General features: G+C 38.5%; 1 protein-coding gene across 7 annotated transcripts in view; it reads right to left on the bottom strand.

The window, feature by feature from the left end:
• The window catches only part of EPHA3 (EPH receptor A3), a 550981-nt gene that overhangs the window by 42744 nt on the left and 487329 nt on the right, over positions 1–20908 (bottom strand). For all 7 annotated transcript variants that reach the window (XM_067546251.1, XM_067546250.1, XM_067546247.1 and 4 more), the window contains 3 exons: positions 18255–18380; positions 11764–11949; positions 3117–3178 (listed from right to left, as the gene is read on the bottom strand). In XM_067546251.1, coding sequence (XP_067402352.1) covers positions 3117–3178; positions 11764–11949; positions 18255–18380 — 374 coding nt within the window. The remainder of the gene's footprint in view (positions 1–3116; positions 3179–11763; positions 11950–18254; positions 18381–20908) is intronic.

Genomic DNA, 20908 nt, shown 5'->3' with positions numbered 1-20908 from the left:
AAAATGCTGTGACTAAAGGAGAGCAATCTTTGAATCAACTGAAGGCAAACAAGGGACAGATAAAATTTAGCTGTGCCTGTTTTACTCCCACCTGAATTTCAATTGTATGTGTCCAAGGAGGCTGAGATTTTCAAGGGGGCCTATGTAAATTAAACATATAACCCCCACTGATTCATCCATCAGGTGTCTTTGAAAATCCCTGCCTTAGTCGACACAATGATTTAAGTTGTATGGATAGAGAAGCAATTTAAAAATTGCAAACGTTTATCTGAATCAGAAATTGCTAAATACCATCCAAATTTAAATTTGATCTCCAAAAGCTTCCTCAGCTTCAGAATCAAAATCTTTTGAAGTCACTGTTCTTAGACTGAAAACCAATATATGCATGCATTCATAATTTGTCTACCAACAGGTAAAGGTTTTTGGCCTCCAAGCTCTTGCTAATGTGTTTTGCCTATTAAAATGTTACTTCTATCTTGATATGTGAATCTATATATGATCAAAATAACGTACTCAGTGATCAGCTTTCAAACACTTTAAACCTCCACTCCTGCAGTCAGATCAGTGTGGGAGGCCCTTTTGCCCCATGGGGAGGCTTACTAAATAAATGGGACTCTTCACTCGCACATGGGCAAGGCCACATGAATCTGATTGCAAGTTTTAGTTTTGACCATTGTTCTCAAGGGACAATATCAGCCAACTAAACATTTGCTGAACATATGATACAGCTGGCACTCAAGTGTTTAAAAAGCCCTTTGGTATTCACTTTCTCATTGTTAGAAAGGATGCATTTGCATATTTTGCAAATTATGAAACTTGCCATAACTTTGAATTGATAAATTAAAAATACAAATTTCAGTGAATTGATTAGCAAATATAAATCAATAAGCTATATCTGAAATATAGTGCACTAGTAAACCAGTTAAATTGCTTTATATAAATACGTTAAAATAAGGTAGAACATGATGTAATTGGCCAGATTGGAGCTTGAACAGTAGGCAGTCTATATTATTTATTATTTTAGAGTCCCCTATAGCAGGCTAGCCACTGTACAGGGAACACAAAGACAGGTCTCTGTTCTGAAAAGTACACATTATCAATCACGGACCCCTCAGGCAAATGAGCACATAACATAACCCTGGAATGGGAACAAGGACAAGTATTATTAAGAATAAGATTGTACAGATACTTTGTTTAGGCAGGAATTTATATTAGTGATTCAAGGTTTTGGTTTAATTTAAATTTTGCAAGCAAGGCTTTTTTTTGAAGGGAAGGCGTTTTTAGAACAGATTGTAATGAAATGAGGGTGGTCTTGCTTCACTGTGTTTGGCATACAGGGCAGCATGGAGGAAGACACAGGTGTCTGAGAGAAAGAGAGACATGTAAGTTAACAAGGGAGGCACTGCTGGTGGAGCAGATAGCATGGATAAGAATGCAAGGAGAGACCAGACTGAAAATGTATCTGGGACTGTGTGATGCACGGCCCTGAAAGCAAAGATGAGAAGTTTAAATTTGATGTGTAGTGCAAAGGGACATCAGGGAAGAGGTATGATGTTATAAAGTTCATGCAGTGGTCACCATTACAAAGTCCGCATTTGAAAAAAGGGAGATAATGGCTAATAATGTATAGCACTAGAACTGGTTGGATAATATCATTTTTTTATGCAACTACTAGGCTAATGGGGTACAGGAAGATCTCTGTGTTTTCCTCATATATTTTAAAACCGATCTGGTCCAGTTCAGAGTGATGCAAGAGATTAGGAGTTGAGCACACAATTAATTTAGCTGTGTACATAGTCGCAGCACAACCATCCCCTTTCCTTTGCAACCTTAATTTTGCCAACCTATGAATATGCATTGTTACACAGTCTTTAATCACGTGAGTGTGTATTATTATTTCTGAAAGAACTTTGCCTCTCATTCAGGGCATGGTCTAAAGCCCACTGAAGTTGAATGGGAGTCCTGCCATTGACCTCAATGGGCTTTGGATCATGTTTTCAGGGAACAGTGTGGAACTCGGAACACATTAAATAAAAGAAGTGATCTGTTCAAGGATAAATATATTACAAAACACCAAACTAAAATCACTGTATTTTATGTAACAAATATTTGAACCAGAATGCGTGTAAATGTAAAAGTAAGCATTACTCTTGTAGCCTCAAATGACTGAATCAGAGATTATACTCCTTTGATCTAAGTTTTTTTCAAGAATCCTTATTTAAGGAATATAATTCAATATAGATTTATCATGTGAGATAAATTGTTAACACAATATTTCTATGTATTTCATATGGTTCAGCAGACACCATAATTTACATAGTATATACAGAAACTAGCGCAGATAATATGTCCCCCTTTGGGGTTTAATGTCTTTCAGTGTTATGAATTTGAGGGATAGTGTCATTCAACCATGACGGAACCAAGGCAAGCTCTGTAGCCAGAGTTGAGGTCACCCTAACAAATGAAAATAAAACTCGTGCTACTCCCCAGGAGGGAGTTTACTTCTGGCACATTAGTTGTTTTGCCTCATGTAAATCTCGGTAACACAGGGAAGATTCAGGTTTTGTTAGGCCCATTACCAGCTTTCAAAGGGAAAGGACAATAAAATAAGCAAAACATTTCAGGAGTGGGAAAAGATGATGTTCTAATAAAGTTTGGCAACACAAAATTTCTACACCTCATGGTGAGGGGTTATTCTTTAACTATCGCATATTTAAACTCTTGTTTACCATTATTTGGATAGTGCTTGGTATGATGTATAGGCTACTTACCAAAATCAGCAAGAATCAGTACATTAAGCTATTAATTTAGCCCTCATAAAAACAATTTACAATTGCAATTGCTAGTGAAACATTTTTTCCCCACAAATGGAATGTACTAAATAACACTTCTGCGTTCTTCAATTAATCCCCGAACAAATCTGACTGTAAAGGGTCAAAACAGAATTCCAGATTTCTATATGCCTTTGTGAGCATATAACAACACACCCAAAAATAAAAGAAACTATGAAAAATACAACAAGGGACAAGAGTTCATGGTGACTAAGAATAACACAAAAGCAAAGACAAATTGATGACAAGACAGGATCGGAAACATGCCATCAACCTTGTACTTACTCGAAGGAAGCTGTCCAAAGACCCATTCTCCATATACTCAGTAACAATCATAACTGGTTTACCTGAAAATACATTAACAACACCAAGTAAGCGTTTAAAAAGAAATACAAAATTCACAATAAATGAAAAATGATTTATATATATTTAAGAAATTTGCTTCCAAATGTCCCTTCCACTAAATACTAATGATTATTTAAAAAAGAAAAGAAAAAGAAAAGTTAAGAATGAAAGGCTTTTAAGACAAATACAGCACTGGTAAAAAATGGTTACCTACCTTTGGTACCTGTTGTTTTTCGAGATGTGTTGTTCATGTTGATTCCACGTGCACAGTCTTCGGAAGGCTTTTCCCCAAGCGGCACTTGTTGGGTCAGTGCAGGGGCCCCTGGAGTGGCACCTCTATGGCACTGTATCTAGGGCCCTGCTGACCCTTCGCCTCTTCAGTTCCTTCTTACCAGCTGGCTCCAACAGAGGGGTAGGCTGGTGGATCTCATAGTAGACATGAGCAACACATCTTGAAGAACAACAGTTATGAAAGGTAGGTAACTGTTTTTTCTTCTTCAAGTGCTTGCTCATGTTGATTCCAAGTAGGTGACCCCAAATGGAACGTAGGAAGAGGGATCAGAGCTCATGGAAATGCTGAAGAACGCTTGCTGAAGCAAGAGATGAACAAAGCTCCAAAGAACGTCACGGGCAGTAAGAAGGAACTGAGGAGAGAACGGGTCGGCAGGCCCTATATACAGCACCATAGAGGCACCACTCAAGAGGGCACCCGCACTGATCCAATGGGTGCCGCTAGGGGGAAAACCTTCTGACAACTATGTATGCGGCGTGCTCACACCTACTTGGAATCGACATGAGCAAGCATTCGAAAAAGAAAGAGTAAATGCAACTCCACTGAAGCCAATGGAAATGCATCCACTTATACCAGGGCTAAGCCTAGGCGATTGTGATTTTTAACGTTAATGTATAAAGAAAGAAAGTGTAAGTATTGGCATTTCTGTCTTGCAGTAGCACTACACCACAGTCACACGCATGATACAAAGCCCATAACAGGTACTATGGTAATGAGTGTGGTAAAGGAACGTACATACAACAGAACATTAGTGGTGCCTCCATTCAAGAGCATCCCTACTGTGTATTTAAACACTCTCTCTGATAACACACTGGCTATAATATCTTGGCCCCTATTTTTTATAGGGTGGATTCTCTGATCAGCAAAGTCATAAAGTGACAGGAAAAGGCCAGTGGAGAATTCCTCCTGTGCATGGAAACTCTCTATCAATGTACAGCCTACTGCACCAGTCCCCTCCCCCACACATCCTACCCAGCATAGGAGAAGGAAGTGGGGCAGGGCATTGTGTGAAGGCCACAATGGAGTTCCACTTTGACCAATCTGCCACTGATGTAAATTGGAATTGCTCCCCTATAACTTTAATTTGCACCAGGGCTAGGCAGTTTAGGATCAGGGAACCACAATCAGCTCACTGATATGCTGCCTTCTACATCTAGGAGCTTGGATGTGGTTGGGAATCTGGTCCTATATGTTGACTTTGTGTTGCATCAGGGTACTCTGCAAAGAACCAATCCCACACTCATGATGATGACTGCTTCCAGAGCACATCATTTCAGTCTCTGTGGTCAGCTCTGGTCTGAATTATGACCTGGGAACCCAAGAAGCCACTAACTAATCCACTTAGCGACCCATGTAGCCTCCTAAGGGAAAATCCCTCTTTCCCCTGTTTCTTAGAGTGTCTTCTATAGAGCAAACAATGCAGCAATCAATACATGGGTCAAAATATAATACATTAAAGAGCTTTAATTATTAATAACTATATCACAGTGGCACATAATTTATCTAGACATTGCGCTTTATGCACGAGTTCCTACTTCATTAAAATTGGACATTTATAATATGCTCAGATAGTTCCTTGATCTATTGCCAAAATTATCGTTAAATGATACCCTTTACATTGTTACCCTTCACACATGGAGATACAGTCTGAGACTAAGGAATATGACACATGAGAAAACTAACAATTACCATAAATAGAGCACTAGAGTGTGTATTTAGCAAGGTAATTAAGCATATGGTTAATTCAAAGTATGTGAGTATTCCCATTAAATTCAATAAGACTATTTGTACTTAAAGATAGGCCTGTGATTAAGTACCTTGCCCAACTGTGGCCTAAGCATTATGAGCAGACATTCAAGTTCCTTGATATGAAAAATGAACAAAACAATTAACTCATAAGTAAGATGAAGTATTTACTAATCGAAAACATTCAAAAATCATGAGTCAGGCCTCAGAAACTCCTGAGATTGGCTTAAAAATCATAAGATTATTTTAAAACATGGGTTCTTTCAATTCTTCTTTGGATTTCTGAGCTGTTAGGTGCACTTCCCAACTTCTCTTTGCCAAAACAAGGATAGAAATATTTTTTTTTAAATGAAAGCTGAGATTCTCATCTAATCAGTTGATACCAGAATCCAGGGCTTTAAGAAAAATACCCAATATGTCAAGACTTGTGACAAAATCATGATAATTGGTAACACTGCACGGTATCCAACTAACTTACCCGTAACAATCCTCTCATAAGCACATATGTAGGTTAGTCAGCTGCACAGCTTCCACAGCACTGAGACCTTGCTTTTCATGACTCTTGCTCAGGCAGATTCCTTCTGCCTGATCTTGCTGCTCTTAATGGCTTCTCTGGCGGAGAGGGTGCCACACAAATGAATCCCATCTCCTGGAGTTTTCCTGACCTCACTGTTTTTTTTTCTCTTGACCCATCCCTAACCTCTGACTCATCCATAACTTCTGGTACTGTAGCTGAATTCACATAATGGATTCATGTATATGGTCCTCTTTTAAAATCACCTTAAAAGATTAGTATACATTTCTCTGTTTATATACAAGAATATTTGCTAACCCCAAATGTAAACCTTACTAATATACACTATCAGTAGTTAAAAAGAAAAGGTTCTGCTAGTGTGCCTTAAAGGTTCCCTGTTATGCTTTAATGTAGTGCTGTTTGAAAGAATACTACATTAAAGTGCACTAGGGAACCATTAGTGTGCATCAGCAGGGTCTCACAAACCAATGAATATGCAACATGTTAGCGCAATTTAGAAATCACACCCCTGTAGTGGTCATTAGACAAGCCCTGAGGGTGAGCAGTGGTCCCACCCCACAAAGTGTCATCTAACATAATTAAGTGCATGAGAATCACAAAGAGAAAGGTGCACAAATGGTAAAAATTAGAGCTAGTTGAAAACTCTCCACTGTTTTTTTCTCCAGAAAATGCAATTTCCACAAAATTGACATTTGCGAGAGGAAAAATTAGATTTTGCAGAAATTGTTTAAAATTTTCATTGGGGATAGCAAATTGAAATATTTCATTTTGTTGAACCAAATCAAAATATTTCATTTTGGGTCAGTTCAGCAATAATCTGGGTCCACTTGTGGAAGTTGTAGTTTGGGTGCTTCATACCTCCATTCTCCTGGGTGTCCTGGCAGGAATACATTACATGCATCATGGCAATAACATGACCATAGTGCATCATGAGAGACATACAGTAGTTTGTCTCCCTATCCCTGTTGCTGTAACTGGGAAGGACAAAATCTGTGTGTCCACAACTTTGACCTTGTATTCAATTATTCTGCAGCCCTTCAGCCTGTTTAAGAGAGACAAGACTCTCTAACAACCTTCTGTTTGCAATCAGGTTATCAGGCAAGGTACAGTAAGACAGAAAGACAGCACATATGCTAAAAGCAAACAATTGTTATTGGTAACACTAACAGCAAAATGTTACTGATAACTTATGGAGACTGACAGCATCACTACAAATTCTCAATCTAAAATGGATCATAACTAGGCTATCCACAAAGTTTATAGGATAAATTCATACTCTTATGAAACTGAAGTATTGTATCACCTTCAAATGCCTGGTAACCATACACATTCAATTTAATGATGTGTCAGAAGTCTAAGATTAGTTAAGGCAAGAAGAAAAACTTTTCAAATTATTAAAACAACATCTCCGTCTCTTATGTGTCCTCCCATATGCTGAGTGCATTGAGTGCAAGTTTTCACCCACATTCGGTTGGAAATGTACATGTAATCAGAAACATATGCTCCAAAGCAAAGCTGCATACTTTCAAAGGAACATTCTGCATTCATTTATCAAAATGCAGCCATTTATACATGATAACAACTTGTGTCAACAGTGTTTCAGAAATTTATTATACTAACAGGCTACAAATTGCCGTAAATTATTAGTAAACTAAGGAGAACATGTGTGCTGGCTATTAAGACTACTGCCTATAGGGCACCCTTGAGACCAGTGTAGAAGGAAAGTTCTGAACAGAAACAAATATGAAACGGGGGAATAATTCAGTGCTAGAACAAAGAATCGAGGTCTTATTTAGCTAATGGACTACATCACATCTCCAGAGCATTGCAAGGCACACTGCCCCATGCTAGTTCATGTACTTCTGATTCCAAGCGCTCACTTTTAGATATGGTAGTCATTGGAAATTGCTAGGTGTTGCTTCAAAGGTTATGATCAGTATGAAAAGTCAGTTCATTGCTAAGGGCCATCTGTCAAAAATAATTTGGTTAATGAAGAAAGAGTCGCATTGTCTATTTATCATGTTACACATACTGGGATTGATTCTGTAAATTCTCCACAAATAGACCCACCACTGACTGTAAATAAACTCCCACTCATTGCCTGAAGAGTGGCTAGGACACTGTTAAATGCTATATAACTGCTATTAAATAATAATTATACAGTATTGCAAAATTGTCATTAAAATGTACCAGCTTAGGCAGAAACATAGAGGACACAATGTCTTCTTTAAGTATCCTGAATAGTGAGATAAATCAGGAAAATAATGGGCTCTAGATGAATAAATAATACTTATTATAAGTGTGTGTGTGTTCGTGTTCCACTACCTTGAGGACTGATTGTTAATGAAAAAATGATATTTTATTTGCCCATCCAAAAAAAAAAAATTCACCCCACCAGAATGGATGTGCAGAATTTTGTAAGGCTTCCAAAATACATATAAGGAATCTCCAGGAAGGAGAACTGGAAAGAAAGAATCCATTATTTTTCCAATTTATAATCTCACTATTCAAGTATCTAAAGAATGTGCCATATTCCCTAGGTCACTGCTGATTTAAAAGTATAGGAGACTCAAATCTTGCGTTTTCATACTTAAATGTGACCATCTATATCACGAATCTTTGATATTTAACACCTGCTATTGAAATGGTTAATAGCCTATTGCGAATAAACCAAGAATATAACAACTGACTAGAGAACTTGCTGAAACCCACTTGCATAAGAGCAAAGCAAGAGTTAGCTATTCAAAGAGTGGATCTGCAGCATGCACGCAGCCAATGATGCACAGAATTGTGTGTTCAAAGAAAAAAATTATTTTCAGAAGTGCCAGTGGAATATCTAGTGCAACTGAACATAAGGGATTTTCTCTGCTTCGTTGTGTGCGGAGGACCATCATCAAAATTTCAAGAAATTCTGGGAATTCAAAATGCAACGCTGACTTTATAGAGTAGCTCGTTACACATAAGCATGAGATACCTGGGATTTACATAGGCAGATTTGGCAGCCTTTTCAGATTTACTTGGATTGTGAGATCTAAATCAAAGAATAAGTTATTTGTTATCTCAGGAAGTAAAGCATGTTTTGATAGTTCAAACCCAGATACAATATTTCTATTAGAACTGTGTAAATTAGACATAATTTACATTGATCTACACAGTTTTATACTGTTCATTTTCAGACTTGCTGATTTTTTTGAATTTGATTACTTTTATTTGATTATTGTGGGCTTGTCTAAACAAACAGAAAAGGCTACACATATGGCAGCATGTAGAGTATACACACTGCATGCTCCCTTTCCCCCCAGCACGGGTATAAATAGCTCTGTAAACAGGGAGGCACTGCTTAGGTGAGTAGAGTAAAGACGCTCCAGAACCTTACGGTATGTACCCTTCATGGCTCTCTACATACTCAAGCAGTCCCCTCCCTGTCCATAGTGCTATTTTTTAGCAGTGTGGTTTCCTGCTGCCTTCCCACTGCTGGAGTCTTTCCCTGTAGTGGGGAAAGGCTCCAGCAATGAGAAGTTGCTGAAGTCTTTCCTTGCTGAAGGAAAGGATTCAGCAGTAGAGAAAGGCTCTGACGAGGGGAGGCAGTGGGGAAATGCTCCAGCAGCTATCCACTACGGGAGACTTTCCCCGCTGCCACCTCCAACAGAGCCTTTCACTGTCACATGTAACTACACACAAGTGTGGACAAGGCCTAAGAGTTTTCGCTGGTATGTGTGGCTACACGTATCTTAAATGCTGCTGCCAGCATAGACAAGGCCCTAGTTCTCAAGGAACAGCTGTGTAAATCTATCACACATTGGCCTGCATGCACTAAGAGTTCCGTAGCATTTTTTGATCTCTGCTGCTTTAAAAGGGGAGTATATCAAATGGCACCAGGCAACGTTGAGTGTGCCGCACGACGGTCCATACAGACACTTAGCGTGTGGCAGGCTAGTGTGGGGTAGATTTACATCCCAGCTTGCCATCAACTAAGTGTGTAGACGAGCCCTTTGTTCCAGTCAGTTGTGAACTTCTGGAGTTACCTTTACACATTTCATAAAACTTCACCCAAGCAACTTTAAAAACAGCAGAAACATTTATTAAAATAAGTACACAACCAATTGTATCCATTAAAGTTGGAAAAGCCCCCCCACCCCAGCTCCAAGCAAAGCTACTCATGGAAAGAGTAAAAAAATTGCTCCTTCCAGGGATTTGTTTTATTGACTGTCTCCTATAGAATTAAATAGGGAATGGTAATCTGTTTGTACAATTTTCAAATTAACCCATATCATTTTAAAGCAGGGATATCATTTTCTATCAAATTCTATAGGTTTTTAAGAGTAATTCCTATAGAACCCTTGTGGTCTCATTCCTATTAACTCCTACAGGACCATTCCAGGAGGGTAGACCTTACATTGTATTTCCAATTCAAAAAGTACAGCTGGAGTTGCGGTATTTATTTTTCACAGCCCCAAAACAAAACCAATCTTGGTATTTTTATTTCTCCCTTCCTTCCCCTTTCTAACTTTTTCCTTCATTTCTTGTTTCAAAGTCTCCGAGTGGGAGACAGAAGTTGCCTAAGTGAGACATCTGAGAGACAGAACAGAAAGGGGATGAAATTAGCTGGAGAAGACATGGGAAGGCAGCAATCAAAAAGCTTTGTAGGGCTAGCAGGAGCTCAGCAATCAGCAGGCCTGTGCAACAGCATCCAGCCTGCTCATATCCCCAGTTCTCCACCTGCAAAGCTTTTTTTGAAGGCTAAAGAGTGCTTCTCAACAGCCTCCCTCCACACCTCCAGGGTGCATGACAAGCTTGGGGGGTGGGAGCATGGGTATCCTCCCTTGTTACCCCCTCAACAAACATCAGCATGGAATGAAGCTGGTTATTTCTGTTATTGTTTTAAGACTAACGCCCCAATCCAAGAAAGCACTTTAGCACATACTTTTCGTGCATAACTTAAGGAGATCTTGTGTGCTTTCCTGAAATGCCATGCTTTCCTAGGTTGGGCTCCAGTGTGGATCTCAACCTGCTATCAACACAATCTAACAAGTGATTTTAATAAATCATAAATGGCAATGAAAAATGTACGTTTAGCTGCAGATTTGGAATTATGTCTGTTGTTTGGTAATAAAATAAATTGCTGCAGTAATAAAATTATTACTAGTAAAATACATGTTTTGATTTAAAGCTCTGGGTCAAGATTTTAAAAGTGACTATTGAGTTAGAATGCACAACTTGACGCATCTTGAAAAGCCTCCTTTTTGTAAAGTACTGAGCACCCCCACCCTCTGAAAATCAGGCAGAGACTCAAGATGGGAACTCAAAAATTGAGGCACTCAAAGTCACTTAAAAACATCATTAATAATTGCAAAAATACCATGAGACTGTTTATTAAATCTATGCTAATGATGCTAGCGAATGATTTAGCTTAAAAATGATGCACATTGTTTTGTATCCAATTTGAAAACCTTAGGAAATCAGGCTTCACAACTCCACAGAGATTATCAGCAAAAGCCTGTTCACTGCTTTGTAGCAATTAGCTCTAGACTACTAAACTGGTTAGTACAATCTGTCAGTTTATAATTTAGCTACAACACTATCTTTCTTTCTGACATTGCACTCCCTAATTTATTCTGCACGTGCCCCTCGGCATTTGATTTTCAGTATCTGGGTGAACTAATAGCTTGTTAGCAGCAAGTCTCTGTCAATTCTGCACAGAGTCACCTGTAGCAGGCCAACAACATTGCTGGCCACCGATTCACCAGCACACGCTATCTCAATGGAAGCTTACCTTGTCCCATTCATCTGAATATTTGTGGCCAGCTTCTGAGATAATTTAATGTAAATCATGAATGTAAAGGTGCAGGTTTCTGTCGTTAGAATTTTAGAGGAGTGAAATCGTTTGAACACATTTTACTAATGCAACTGCATAAAACAAATCTGGTGGGTTTTCAAAAAGTACATTTTTAAAAGCTAGTTTATTTAAACTCTGTTCAGCACTCCCACAGATGACATATATTCTAAGGTCTTACTTTTGGTGACAACTCCCTCTAGACGAATGATGTTAGGATGGTCAAACTGTCCCATGATGCTTGCCTCCCCCAAGAAATCTCTTCTCTGCTTTTCCGTGTAGCCAACCTTCAGGGTTTTGATTGCCACTGAAATTTCCTTTTTAGAAGGCAGCTTTAGGCGCCCACTGCACACTTCTCCAAATTCACCTGGCAAGGGGGAGGGGAGACAAAAGGTGAAATCTAATTATTCCAACTGGAACTTCAGAAATAAAGTCTAGCATTATAGAAAAGTCACTGAGGCAGTATATTTAGTGCACAAGACTAGAGGTCAGGAACCTGAGATTTGAGTATGAGACTTTCAGCCACTGACGTAACTTTTCCAATTTCTTCATCTGTAACATTGGGGTAACGCTATTTCACAGTTCCTGATGTCCCAAGAACAATGGGGGCAGAGAGTTCAACTTCAGGTGTGAATAGATGTAATGTGGGACAGCAGTGGGAGTCTAATTGAATTGGTGTAGTTATAGCAAAGCAGTGACGCATCCACATGGACCTAGCACTGATATAATTCTGACCAAAACAGAGTTAAGTTGATTTCAAAGCAGTTTAATTATTTCAATTTAAGTGGTGAGATAAACCACTATAAGACAATTTGAGTGTGGATACCTGGCAATATCTGCCAGAAAAAGGAAGGCAGTACTGTGCAGCTTTCCCATGCAGACATTCCCTTCGATAATATTCATGAGTTAGGACCTGATCTTGCAAACTCCCATAGTGTGACTGCTATGGGTCTATGAATAAGCACTACACTTGAAAGTGTTTGCAGGACTGAGTCCTTCTTGAAGTGTTTTTGGATCTGGAGATGGAAAATGCTAGATATTTTCTAAACATTTTTATTCATCATTTCCTGAACCAACTTTGTTCAGTGTTACGGGCATGTCTGCAAAAACAAAACAAAACAAAACAAAACAAACAAAAAAAACTAATTTAAAATGCATGACCCTTCCAAAAAACTTCTCTCATATTCCACTTTGACAAACACAAAATGTGTGGACAAATTGGTAGGTTGTAATCTCACTCATCCTTTACTAAAATTCTGCATCTACTTAATGAATATAAAAGCCATTAAACAATTGAATCAATTAATATAGTATATAAAAGCTGCTAGAGCAGCTGATTTTGACTCTCACTAATCTAAATTCCAAATATTTTCAAGCAATATTTCACATAATGTAATGAACTCTGCATACAGTATCCAAGTTCTAAAATTCATCTTTTTTCTGGGCAATATAAAGAAATTCAGGAAAAAATGTAGCAAAAATGGAAAATGAACAAATATGCATACATTGCACATTAGGCATATGTGACCACTCCTTTATATCTTATGATTGTGCTAGTAAGTGCATGAGACTTCCCCCGTGTTGTTTAGTTAAAAGACATGGAAAACATTTTGTTGAACAGACAAGAATGGAATTGCAAACTAAGATCCTCCCCCAAGCCAAAGATGCACGCTATTTTTTTAATGTTCATTCTATGTTGATAAGCATCTGGTCAGCTCTATTCCTCAAAATGCTTTAGATTTAAATGGAAATCAGTCAGTTAACTATCATAATTAGTCAGATGTTCTTGGGTAGAAAAGTTTGGCTTGGAAAGGAACAAAAGCTACAGATCTGAATCTGGACTAGTTCATTTTCAGGCCAATCAGGAATTTTGTTCCTGTTTGTGAATGACACAGCATGTTAAGAACAATTATCCTGTTTATACTTGAATTTCTTACTAGTTACAATATAATAATCCAACGTGAAGTAGGATTATCTAGACCTCTGGACAACAAAAGGACTTTGGACCACAATGATTCATTCTAACATCACTGAGCTGATAGGGAATGTTTCTGGACACTAAAATGATAGGGAAGTGTGGGAAAAAATGTTGTCAGTCCAACTTTTATCTTGTGTGTTGGTTTTAATGGATTTAGTGCTCAGAGAAGCACGCTTACTAGATTGACAGCAGTGGTAATTGGAGCCCTTTATTTATCCAAAGGAGAGTTAACAGCACAGGCAGCATCATTACAAGTTCCTCCACTTCTACCCATCAGTGTTCCTCCACTCTAACTTGGAGGTATCAACTCTAGGGCTACAGGGTCGTGATTCTCCATATCCACAAAACCCTTGACTTGTCTTCAGAGATTGTGAACAATGGGGCCAAATGAGATTGTTTTGGATTTTTACGTATGGGCCTATCTCCTTGTAAATTAACATAGGTCACCAATTTAAGTGACACAGGCCAACAAACATCTATCACATGGCAGCAATTTATCATCACCATTGTTTTAAATAATTTCTAAGTACTGTGGGGTGCTAAATTCTGTTCCAGAATTCACACAAACTTCCTTCCCCAAGCTCTGCAAGCTAAAACTGCCAGTATGCTTTATTAAGAGCAAACAGTGCTTCAGTTCAGATTTTACCCTCGGCTCAATACTGTTCAAACACCCTGTGAGAGGAAGACCAAAGCATGACTTTAGAACAAGAAGAAGAAAAAAAAAGACTTGCAATAAATCTTGTGATGTCCTAGCTTTGTATTTGCTTTTCTGTATGCTTTAATGGTCTGCAAAGTTATAACAAGCTAGTCTCTTACAACTACTGTTTGGTCACTGCCAATGAGGCTTAGATTTATGGTTTCAGCAAGCTGGGCATTCAGGCAAGCCGTCCTTCATCTCCGACCAGAGTCAGGAGTGAGCTGTTTATTTGATGGTGTGATTTTTTTTTTTTTTTGTGAAGGGAAAAGTTATACTTGATGTCCTTCATCTCTCTGTATCCTTTTGTACCAACTAGGCAACTTGACAGAAGATGAATCGAGATGATTTATAAAAGTACAATATTCTTATTTCCAACCCAGTTTGAAAATCCTATTGGCCTGATTTTCAGATGTGCTGAATACTCACAAATCTCATTGAAGCCAATAGGAGCGGCAAGGCACTCAACACCTCTGAAAATCAGACCACATACTAGTAGGACCCCCTCTGTTGCCTGCTTCATCTGTGAATATTGAGTTTGCCTACATAAAACAATTTTGCGGGTTTTCATGTAAACACCGTTATGCTTTCTGAGCTACCAAGAAAAACAAGTTAATCTCTGAATAGAGTATAACAAGACACCTGGGGTAGGCCAACTGGATCAACCTTTGGTCTCTTAGCATACAGTATAGGATGGGCACTGTGAGAGACCAGCTAACCAACACCCATACTGACAAGCAGACTAAAACGATTACACCACACCTTCTTCCTATGAACCATTAATCTGTATCCACTTAGTGGTACCACATGAGAAAAATGGACTGAATTCTAGCTGAAAATAAGAGCTGTCACTATCTAAGTTTAGAAGGCAGGGGCTTTGTATACTACTGAGAGAGCAGATATTGTGAGGTAGGTTTTAAGAAAGGATACCAGTGTTTTTTCCTGAAATACTTCAGTATTACTTCCTATTTAGGCCACATGCATGGAGACTGCATTACTTTGCCCTTCAGTCTGATATGTCTATTTATCAGTAGAATGCAAACAGGTATTATTGGAAGGGCAATACCTGATTTAAATCAACTCAGGGAATACCAGATGTTCCTGTTAAACTAGTTGTTCACTGCATCAGCGTTTTGTTGTGAATTTAGACCCAGGGGAAGAATAGTAGATGAGTCTTTGAAACTGGTTACTACCTTTATGTGGGTGTCTTTTATATCAAAACTCCACAACTGTGTATGGATCTCCTACTGACATCCCAGTTCCACCACAGATTGGGGAAGCAGCAAGGCTGAAAGTTTCATAAACTCTGTGAACCTCACTGATCTCATGGACATATATTGCAAAGCATAATTAATGCACTGCAAACTTTAATGAAAAGGGAGTGGATAATTCATAAATGTTAGATGGGCATTGTTTAATAGGACATTATACTAAATGTCTGTCCAAACTTTAAAAGAAACACAAACACTTAGGCTCTGTTTCAGCAAAGCACTTGCATGACTCCATTCTCAGTCAAGAAATAAAGTCCTTACCGTGAGTCTAACTCCCCTTTTAAACCAATGGAACTTAAGCACATGCTTAAATGTTTTGCTGCATTTGGGGGCTTACAAATAAGTAAACTGTTTTAAATAAAGGAATGAATCTGATGAAAACTTGAAACATGGGGCCCCAATTTGAATTTTCTGATGCTCAGCCTCTAACTCATATCCCTTATATATTTTTTGAGGTTCCATCAGAGACATTTCCTTGTCACGGAGGGATATATTTTCAAAGTAACAGGGTTAAGGGGGTCTTTCTCTACTCCTCCCACTAAAGTCATATGGCTAAAACCCTGTGGAACCATTTGAAGAATTGCACCAGAATGTTAAAATTACTTCTCAGAGTTTGGTGTCTACTTCTTAATTTCATGTTTAGAAGAAATTCTTTTTCAGTTCTACTGCTTCTAAATGCAATTTCCTCAGCACTTCACTCCTCCCTTCTCACTCGCATTTGTAAAGAAGGTGACTGATATGAAAGGAAACATCAAGACATTGGCTCAAATAGCATTTAAAATGGAGCCAGAATGCTCCCCTCCACGTATGGAAATAGAAAAGAGACTGGGGACGTGGATAGAGGGAATGCAAGCTCAATGGCTCGCTGCCCCCTTCCTGACTCCACAGAAGACTCTCCAGGGTATTTAATGAAATTTGGGTTCTGTTAGAGACATGCTGCCATCAGGCTGGTATGGGACCTGGGATACTAGAGGCAGTACTCAGGGAAAAGACCTCATCCATGCTTCTGTTAGCTCCTCTGAGATCAACATAGATCTCAAGGGACCTGCAGGTTTCCAGGGCCAAACCTATTGCCATTTCCACTGGGATGGAATGAGAAAAGGAATTTCTTTTCTTTTCTTTTTTTGGGGTTAAATACAGTCTCTCCTTCTTCCCCTTTGTCATACATTTATTTTCAGGCTCCTTTGAGTACAAGATTGCTCCCCCCAATTTAAAAACCGAGTTTACTGTTCAATCCATATGCATCATAGTAAAAATAAATCATAACAATGAGCAATATATATGACATAAAAACAGAAGCAATACAACTGTAAGATTTCTATGGTGCATGGAGCCTAACATGTTCATAAGGAAGCATAAGGTTGTCCCGGACAACTGTGGGCAGCTTCACAGAAACACAATTTGCTCCTGAATTTGGAGTTTTGAATCTCTCTCTCTCTCTTTTTGTCTCCCTCCCCCTCCCCCCAGGTTACTTCTACCACATCTATGTATAGTGTGCACACTGCTTCACTGCCTTTATTGAAGATGATGGAGAACAGTGCACTCTTGTGGGGCAAAATTAAAACCAGCAAGAAAAACATTCACCATTGTGGAAAAGAATCTGACTTTTTCACACTCACTCTGGTAGCAGCAAAAAAAAAAGGCATGAGGTTTCTTTTTAGGGGCTAGTTGTGAGGTGCACTGAATGAACTTGCTTGGCTCTTTTTTAAAAAAAATAAAATCCTATCAAAGCTTTTGTCATGCAACAGAAGTCTGTTCTTTCTGAAATCTCCACAAAATTTGAATGAGAACAGTAAAATATTAGGGAACAACGTTGGAAGAAAGCAATAAAAATCAATCAGAGACTATCTGGTAATTTTCAATGGATTAAAAAAACCGATTCTGATTATCATGCAAATGATTTAATTTCAGAGGAAAGTTAAGATGCTAATTTTCTGATTAGACAAACCATATTCTGTCACTGTGCATGAAGGCGTGAGTGTTCATCGTATAATGTCTTACATTCTACATTGCAATATGGATAATGTAATTCAGTGAGATATTCTGCAATTTTGTACTCATTCTCTGAAATCCACCCATTTTTACTGTTTGTTTTTATTAAAACCAACATTCAAGTATCTGTATGGCTCCGGCAATCGGTTATGGGACAGAGAGCCCTTCACTCCTAAATCACTAATTCAAATCCAGACCAGTGACCAAAGTTTATAGCAGTCTGATCGATGTTTGGTGACCCATATGAAATAAGTTTGAGGTTTCAGTCCAGTACTAATAGTCATATGTCCATATAAGAAAACACACTTTCACAGTCAGCATTGTTTCCCATGTTGACAGATTCCAAAGAAAGACTCAGGACTGAATGGGCATGGAGTCCAAACTAGCCTTTCATTCTCTGCCTCCGAAAGAGGCTGGAGTTGCAGTTTTGGGAAAGTGATCATGTTATTGTCTGTGCTGTGTGCGCTCTGGAGAAAAACCACAGATGTGTGTCCAGAGCTGGCAATCCAGAACCTTTCACATGCATTAAAGTCAGCTTGTTAACCTGTTCAACTTCACCTCAATAACTGTTCACTTGTTGCTATGAAGAGAGAATTCTACTGTTACACTTAACCCATACCTGTCTGAATAGGTCCAGTCACAGGTATCCATTAACATAAACGGGCATACAGATTTAGAGTAATATACTGAGGATATTCCCTTATGTCTTTTAATTTGACATTGATTGTGGCTGTTACCTGCTCCAACAACTTTATCAATGGATATACTAGTAGCGTCTAGTTCCTTGGCAAATTCATGGACAGCCTGATTGGGGTCCTCATACGTATGTGGATCTACATAAGTTCTGAGACCTGGGAGTTTTACTGTTAAAAAAGAGAGAGACAGAGAGAGAAAACATTATTTGGGCTTAATTATTCATAACTATGAAAGCGAGTGAGATGATAAACTGCAATATATGAACATGGCAAATCACTATAGTGATAAAATGGCACATTACTTCCTCAGATTGAACATGTGATGAACTGCTTTTGAAGAGTTCTGAGACTTCAGGAATTCATTACATGGACATGAACTTGAAACTCAGAAACAAATACATCCTTTCCCTTCATTAATGCATTTATTTGCATGTAGATACCTTCAGATTTGAAAGGATGCTCTTAAACTCGCCTGTACTTGATAAACTTGGCTACTTTTTGAATATTAAAGCTCAATATCATCAAGTTCTCTCTCTGTTGAGATCCTTCTTTACACTTGCTTTTTTTGGAGTAGCACACAGAGGCAAGACCTCAAATACATATGATAATACTGCAGTGTAACCTGAAGAGATCTTAAGGGAAAAAAAGATTCCACAGAATATTAACTTCAAACCTTTTACCTCCGAATACATTAAGTCTTCCAATTGGATGCATTAGAAAAGCCAGGCAATGCATGAACAAATGCTAAACACAGTGCAAATAATTGGCACTATATAAGGATAGTGGCAGATTATTGTTGTTGTTTAGTTTTAATGACAAATAAGGCTGACACCAACATTATTATATTATTCCCTTCTGCAGTTTTCTGGTCTGAGGTTATCTGTTCATCCAGGATAAGCAGTAGAAACAAATAAATGGTTGGGACTGTATGGTTTTTAGGGGCAAGTCACAAATTGACCTCATTATTCCAGCCAGCAGCAGGGCTGGAGAGAGGGGAAATGCCCTGTCACTCCAGATTCCCTCTCCCTCCAGACAATGATACTGGAGGCAAACCATCCCCTTATTTCCCTTCCCCTGCCTGCTAGCCATGGGCTGGTCCTGCTTGCATCTGATAAATGAATACAGGGCCAGTCGTACAATTTAATTAAGATGTTTCTTTAACAAGAAGTAAAATCACCACCACACTCAGGAGTATTCTTTCTAAGTATGGCCCTACAGATTGTGTCAAATATTGCCCTGTGCTCCACTTAAAATATGCTTTGCAGTGGTTATGCAGAGAGAGAGAGAAAGACGAAGATGGGGGAGGAAAAGAGACCTTTCTAACATCAGCTAGAGTGTGGCATTAATTTAACAAGCAATCACAAATGTTTTCTTGCAAGGCTTATGAAAAATCAATTTTAAGGAGATTTATTGGCCTTGGAACTGACAGAGAAATTAGAAAAATGAGTTCCCGTGCTAATTGCCTCCAAAACAATGCAAACTAAGAGTCATACTCTGAACAGAAGGGCTGTGTGTGTATACCATTAAATGCTGAATGTGTTTCCCCAAAGGGTCTGATGATTAAAGAATCATTCACAAGTAAAAGACAAAGTAATTGGCCGTATATTGCTGTTGGTAAAAAAAATCTTGTAAATGGTCCTTTCCATCCATGTTGAATGTATGTTACAGGCTCCCTCATACCCCCAATAAAAATAACAACAATTAAAAGCTTCTGCATTGTGGGGGGTTTGGCTGCTGATTTTTAAATGCTGACCCCAGAGGTTCCCAAGATCAGGTGTTGGTGACTGCAAGGAGAATAATCCCTTCACACCAATAATTAAGGGCAGACCCTATAGTAACTGGGTTCTGTCATGAAAAACAGATAATAAACACATGTACATGTGTTAAGCTGTGCTACTTTACAGCTCATTCTGTGCAAATGTAATAATTTACATTTCCATTTTACCAGCATGAATTGCCCTAAGGGTAGCAAAAAGTGGAAAGGGCTTAGCTAAAGAGGGCAAGGGGAGAGGATCTGAGTAGGTGAAACATTTCTTCTCCTTTGAGGTACTATTATAGGATTTGTAATAAGGCTGCCGGGAATAGTTCATGGCTGGAGCTTTTTTTAAGTAATTCTGAATAAACCAACTGAAATAAAGCAGCTGCTGTATTTAAGATGCAGAAAGTTTATGACAGCTATGGAAGTTATTTTATCCTCTTGCAGTGAATACAAGAGAATTTTTGTTTCTTTGAGTCAGACTGTAAAATAGCAGAAAAATAAAGTTTCAACAGCCACACACACTCAAAAACATCTTGACAGCTATAATATGTGTATATTATCAGTTACTCCTTTTAGAATATTTCTCAGTAAATTTATCAAAGCTCAGAATACGTGACCTATTGGATTCTCACCATATCCTCAAGATCAACATGGCACTACTCAGAAAACAGTACATAGATAGCCAAAGACCAATTTAAAGCAGGAATTTAAGTGCACTGACAAGTTTAAGAATAGTAATTGTGACTTTCCATTATGGGTGGGGTGGGGAGCAAACCCTGACCGGTTATTTGTCCACGACACTTTTCATTAATGGCTGCTTTTCTTTTATAGCCTAATTAAATTTGAGTGGTGAAGCATTAATGTTAAGGGACATATACAACTATATAGCTTGTTTAAGCCTAGTTTGTTAGCTGTCAGCGTGCAGCATTAAACAGTC

This window comes from Emydura macquarii, unplaced genomic scaffold (assembly GCF_026122565.2).
Source record: "Emydura macquarii macquarii isolate MOO-44397 ecotype Brisbane River unplaced genomic scaffold, CSIRO-AGI_Emac_v2 contig_1119, whole genome shotgun sequence".
In the NCBI taxonomy this organism is placed as follows: Eukaryota; Metazoa; Chordata; order Testudines; family Chelidae; genus Emydura; species Emydura macquarii.
This window is presented reverse-complemented; position numbering and strand designations above follow the sequence as displayed.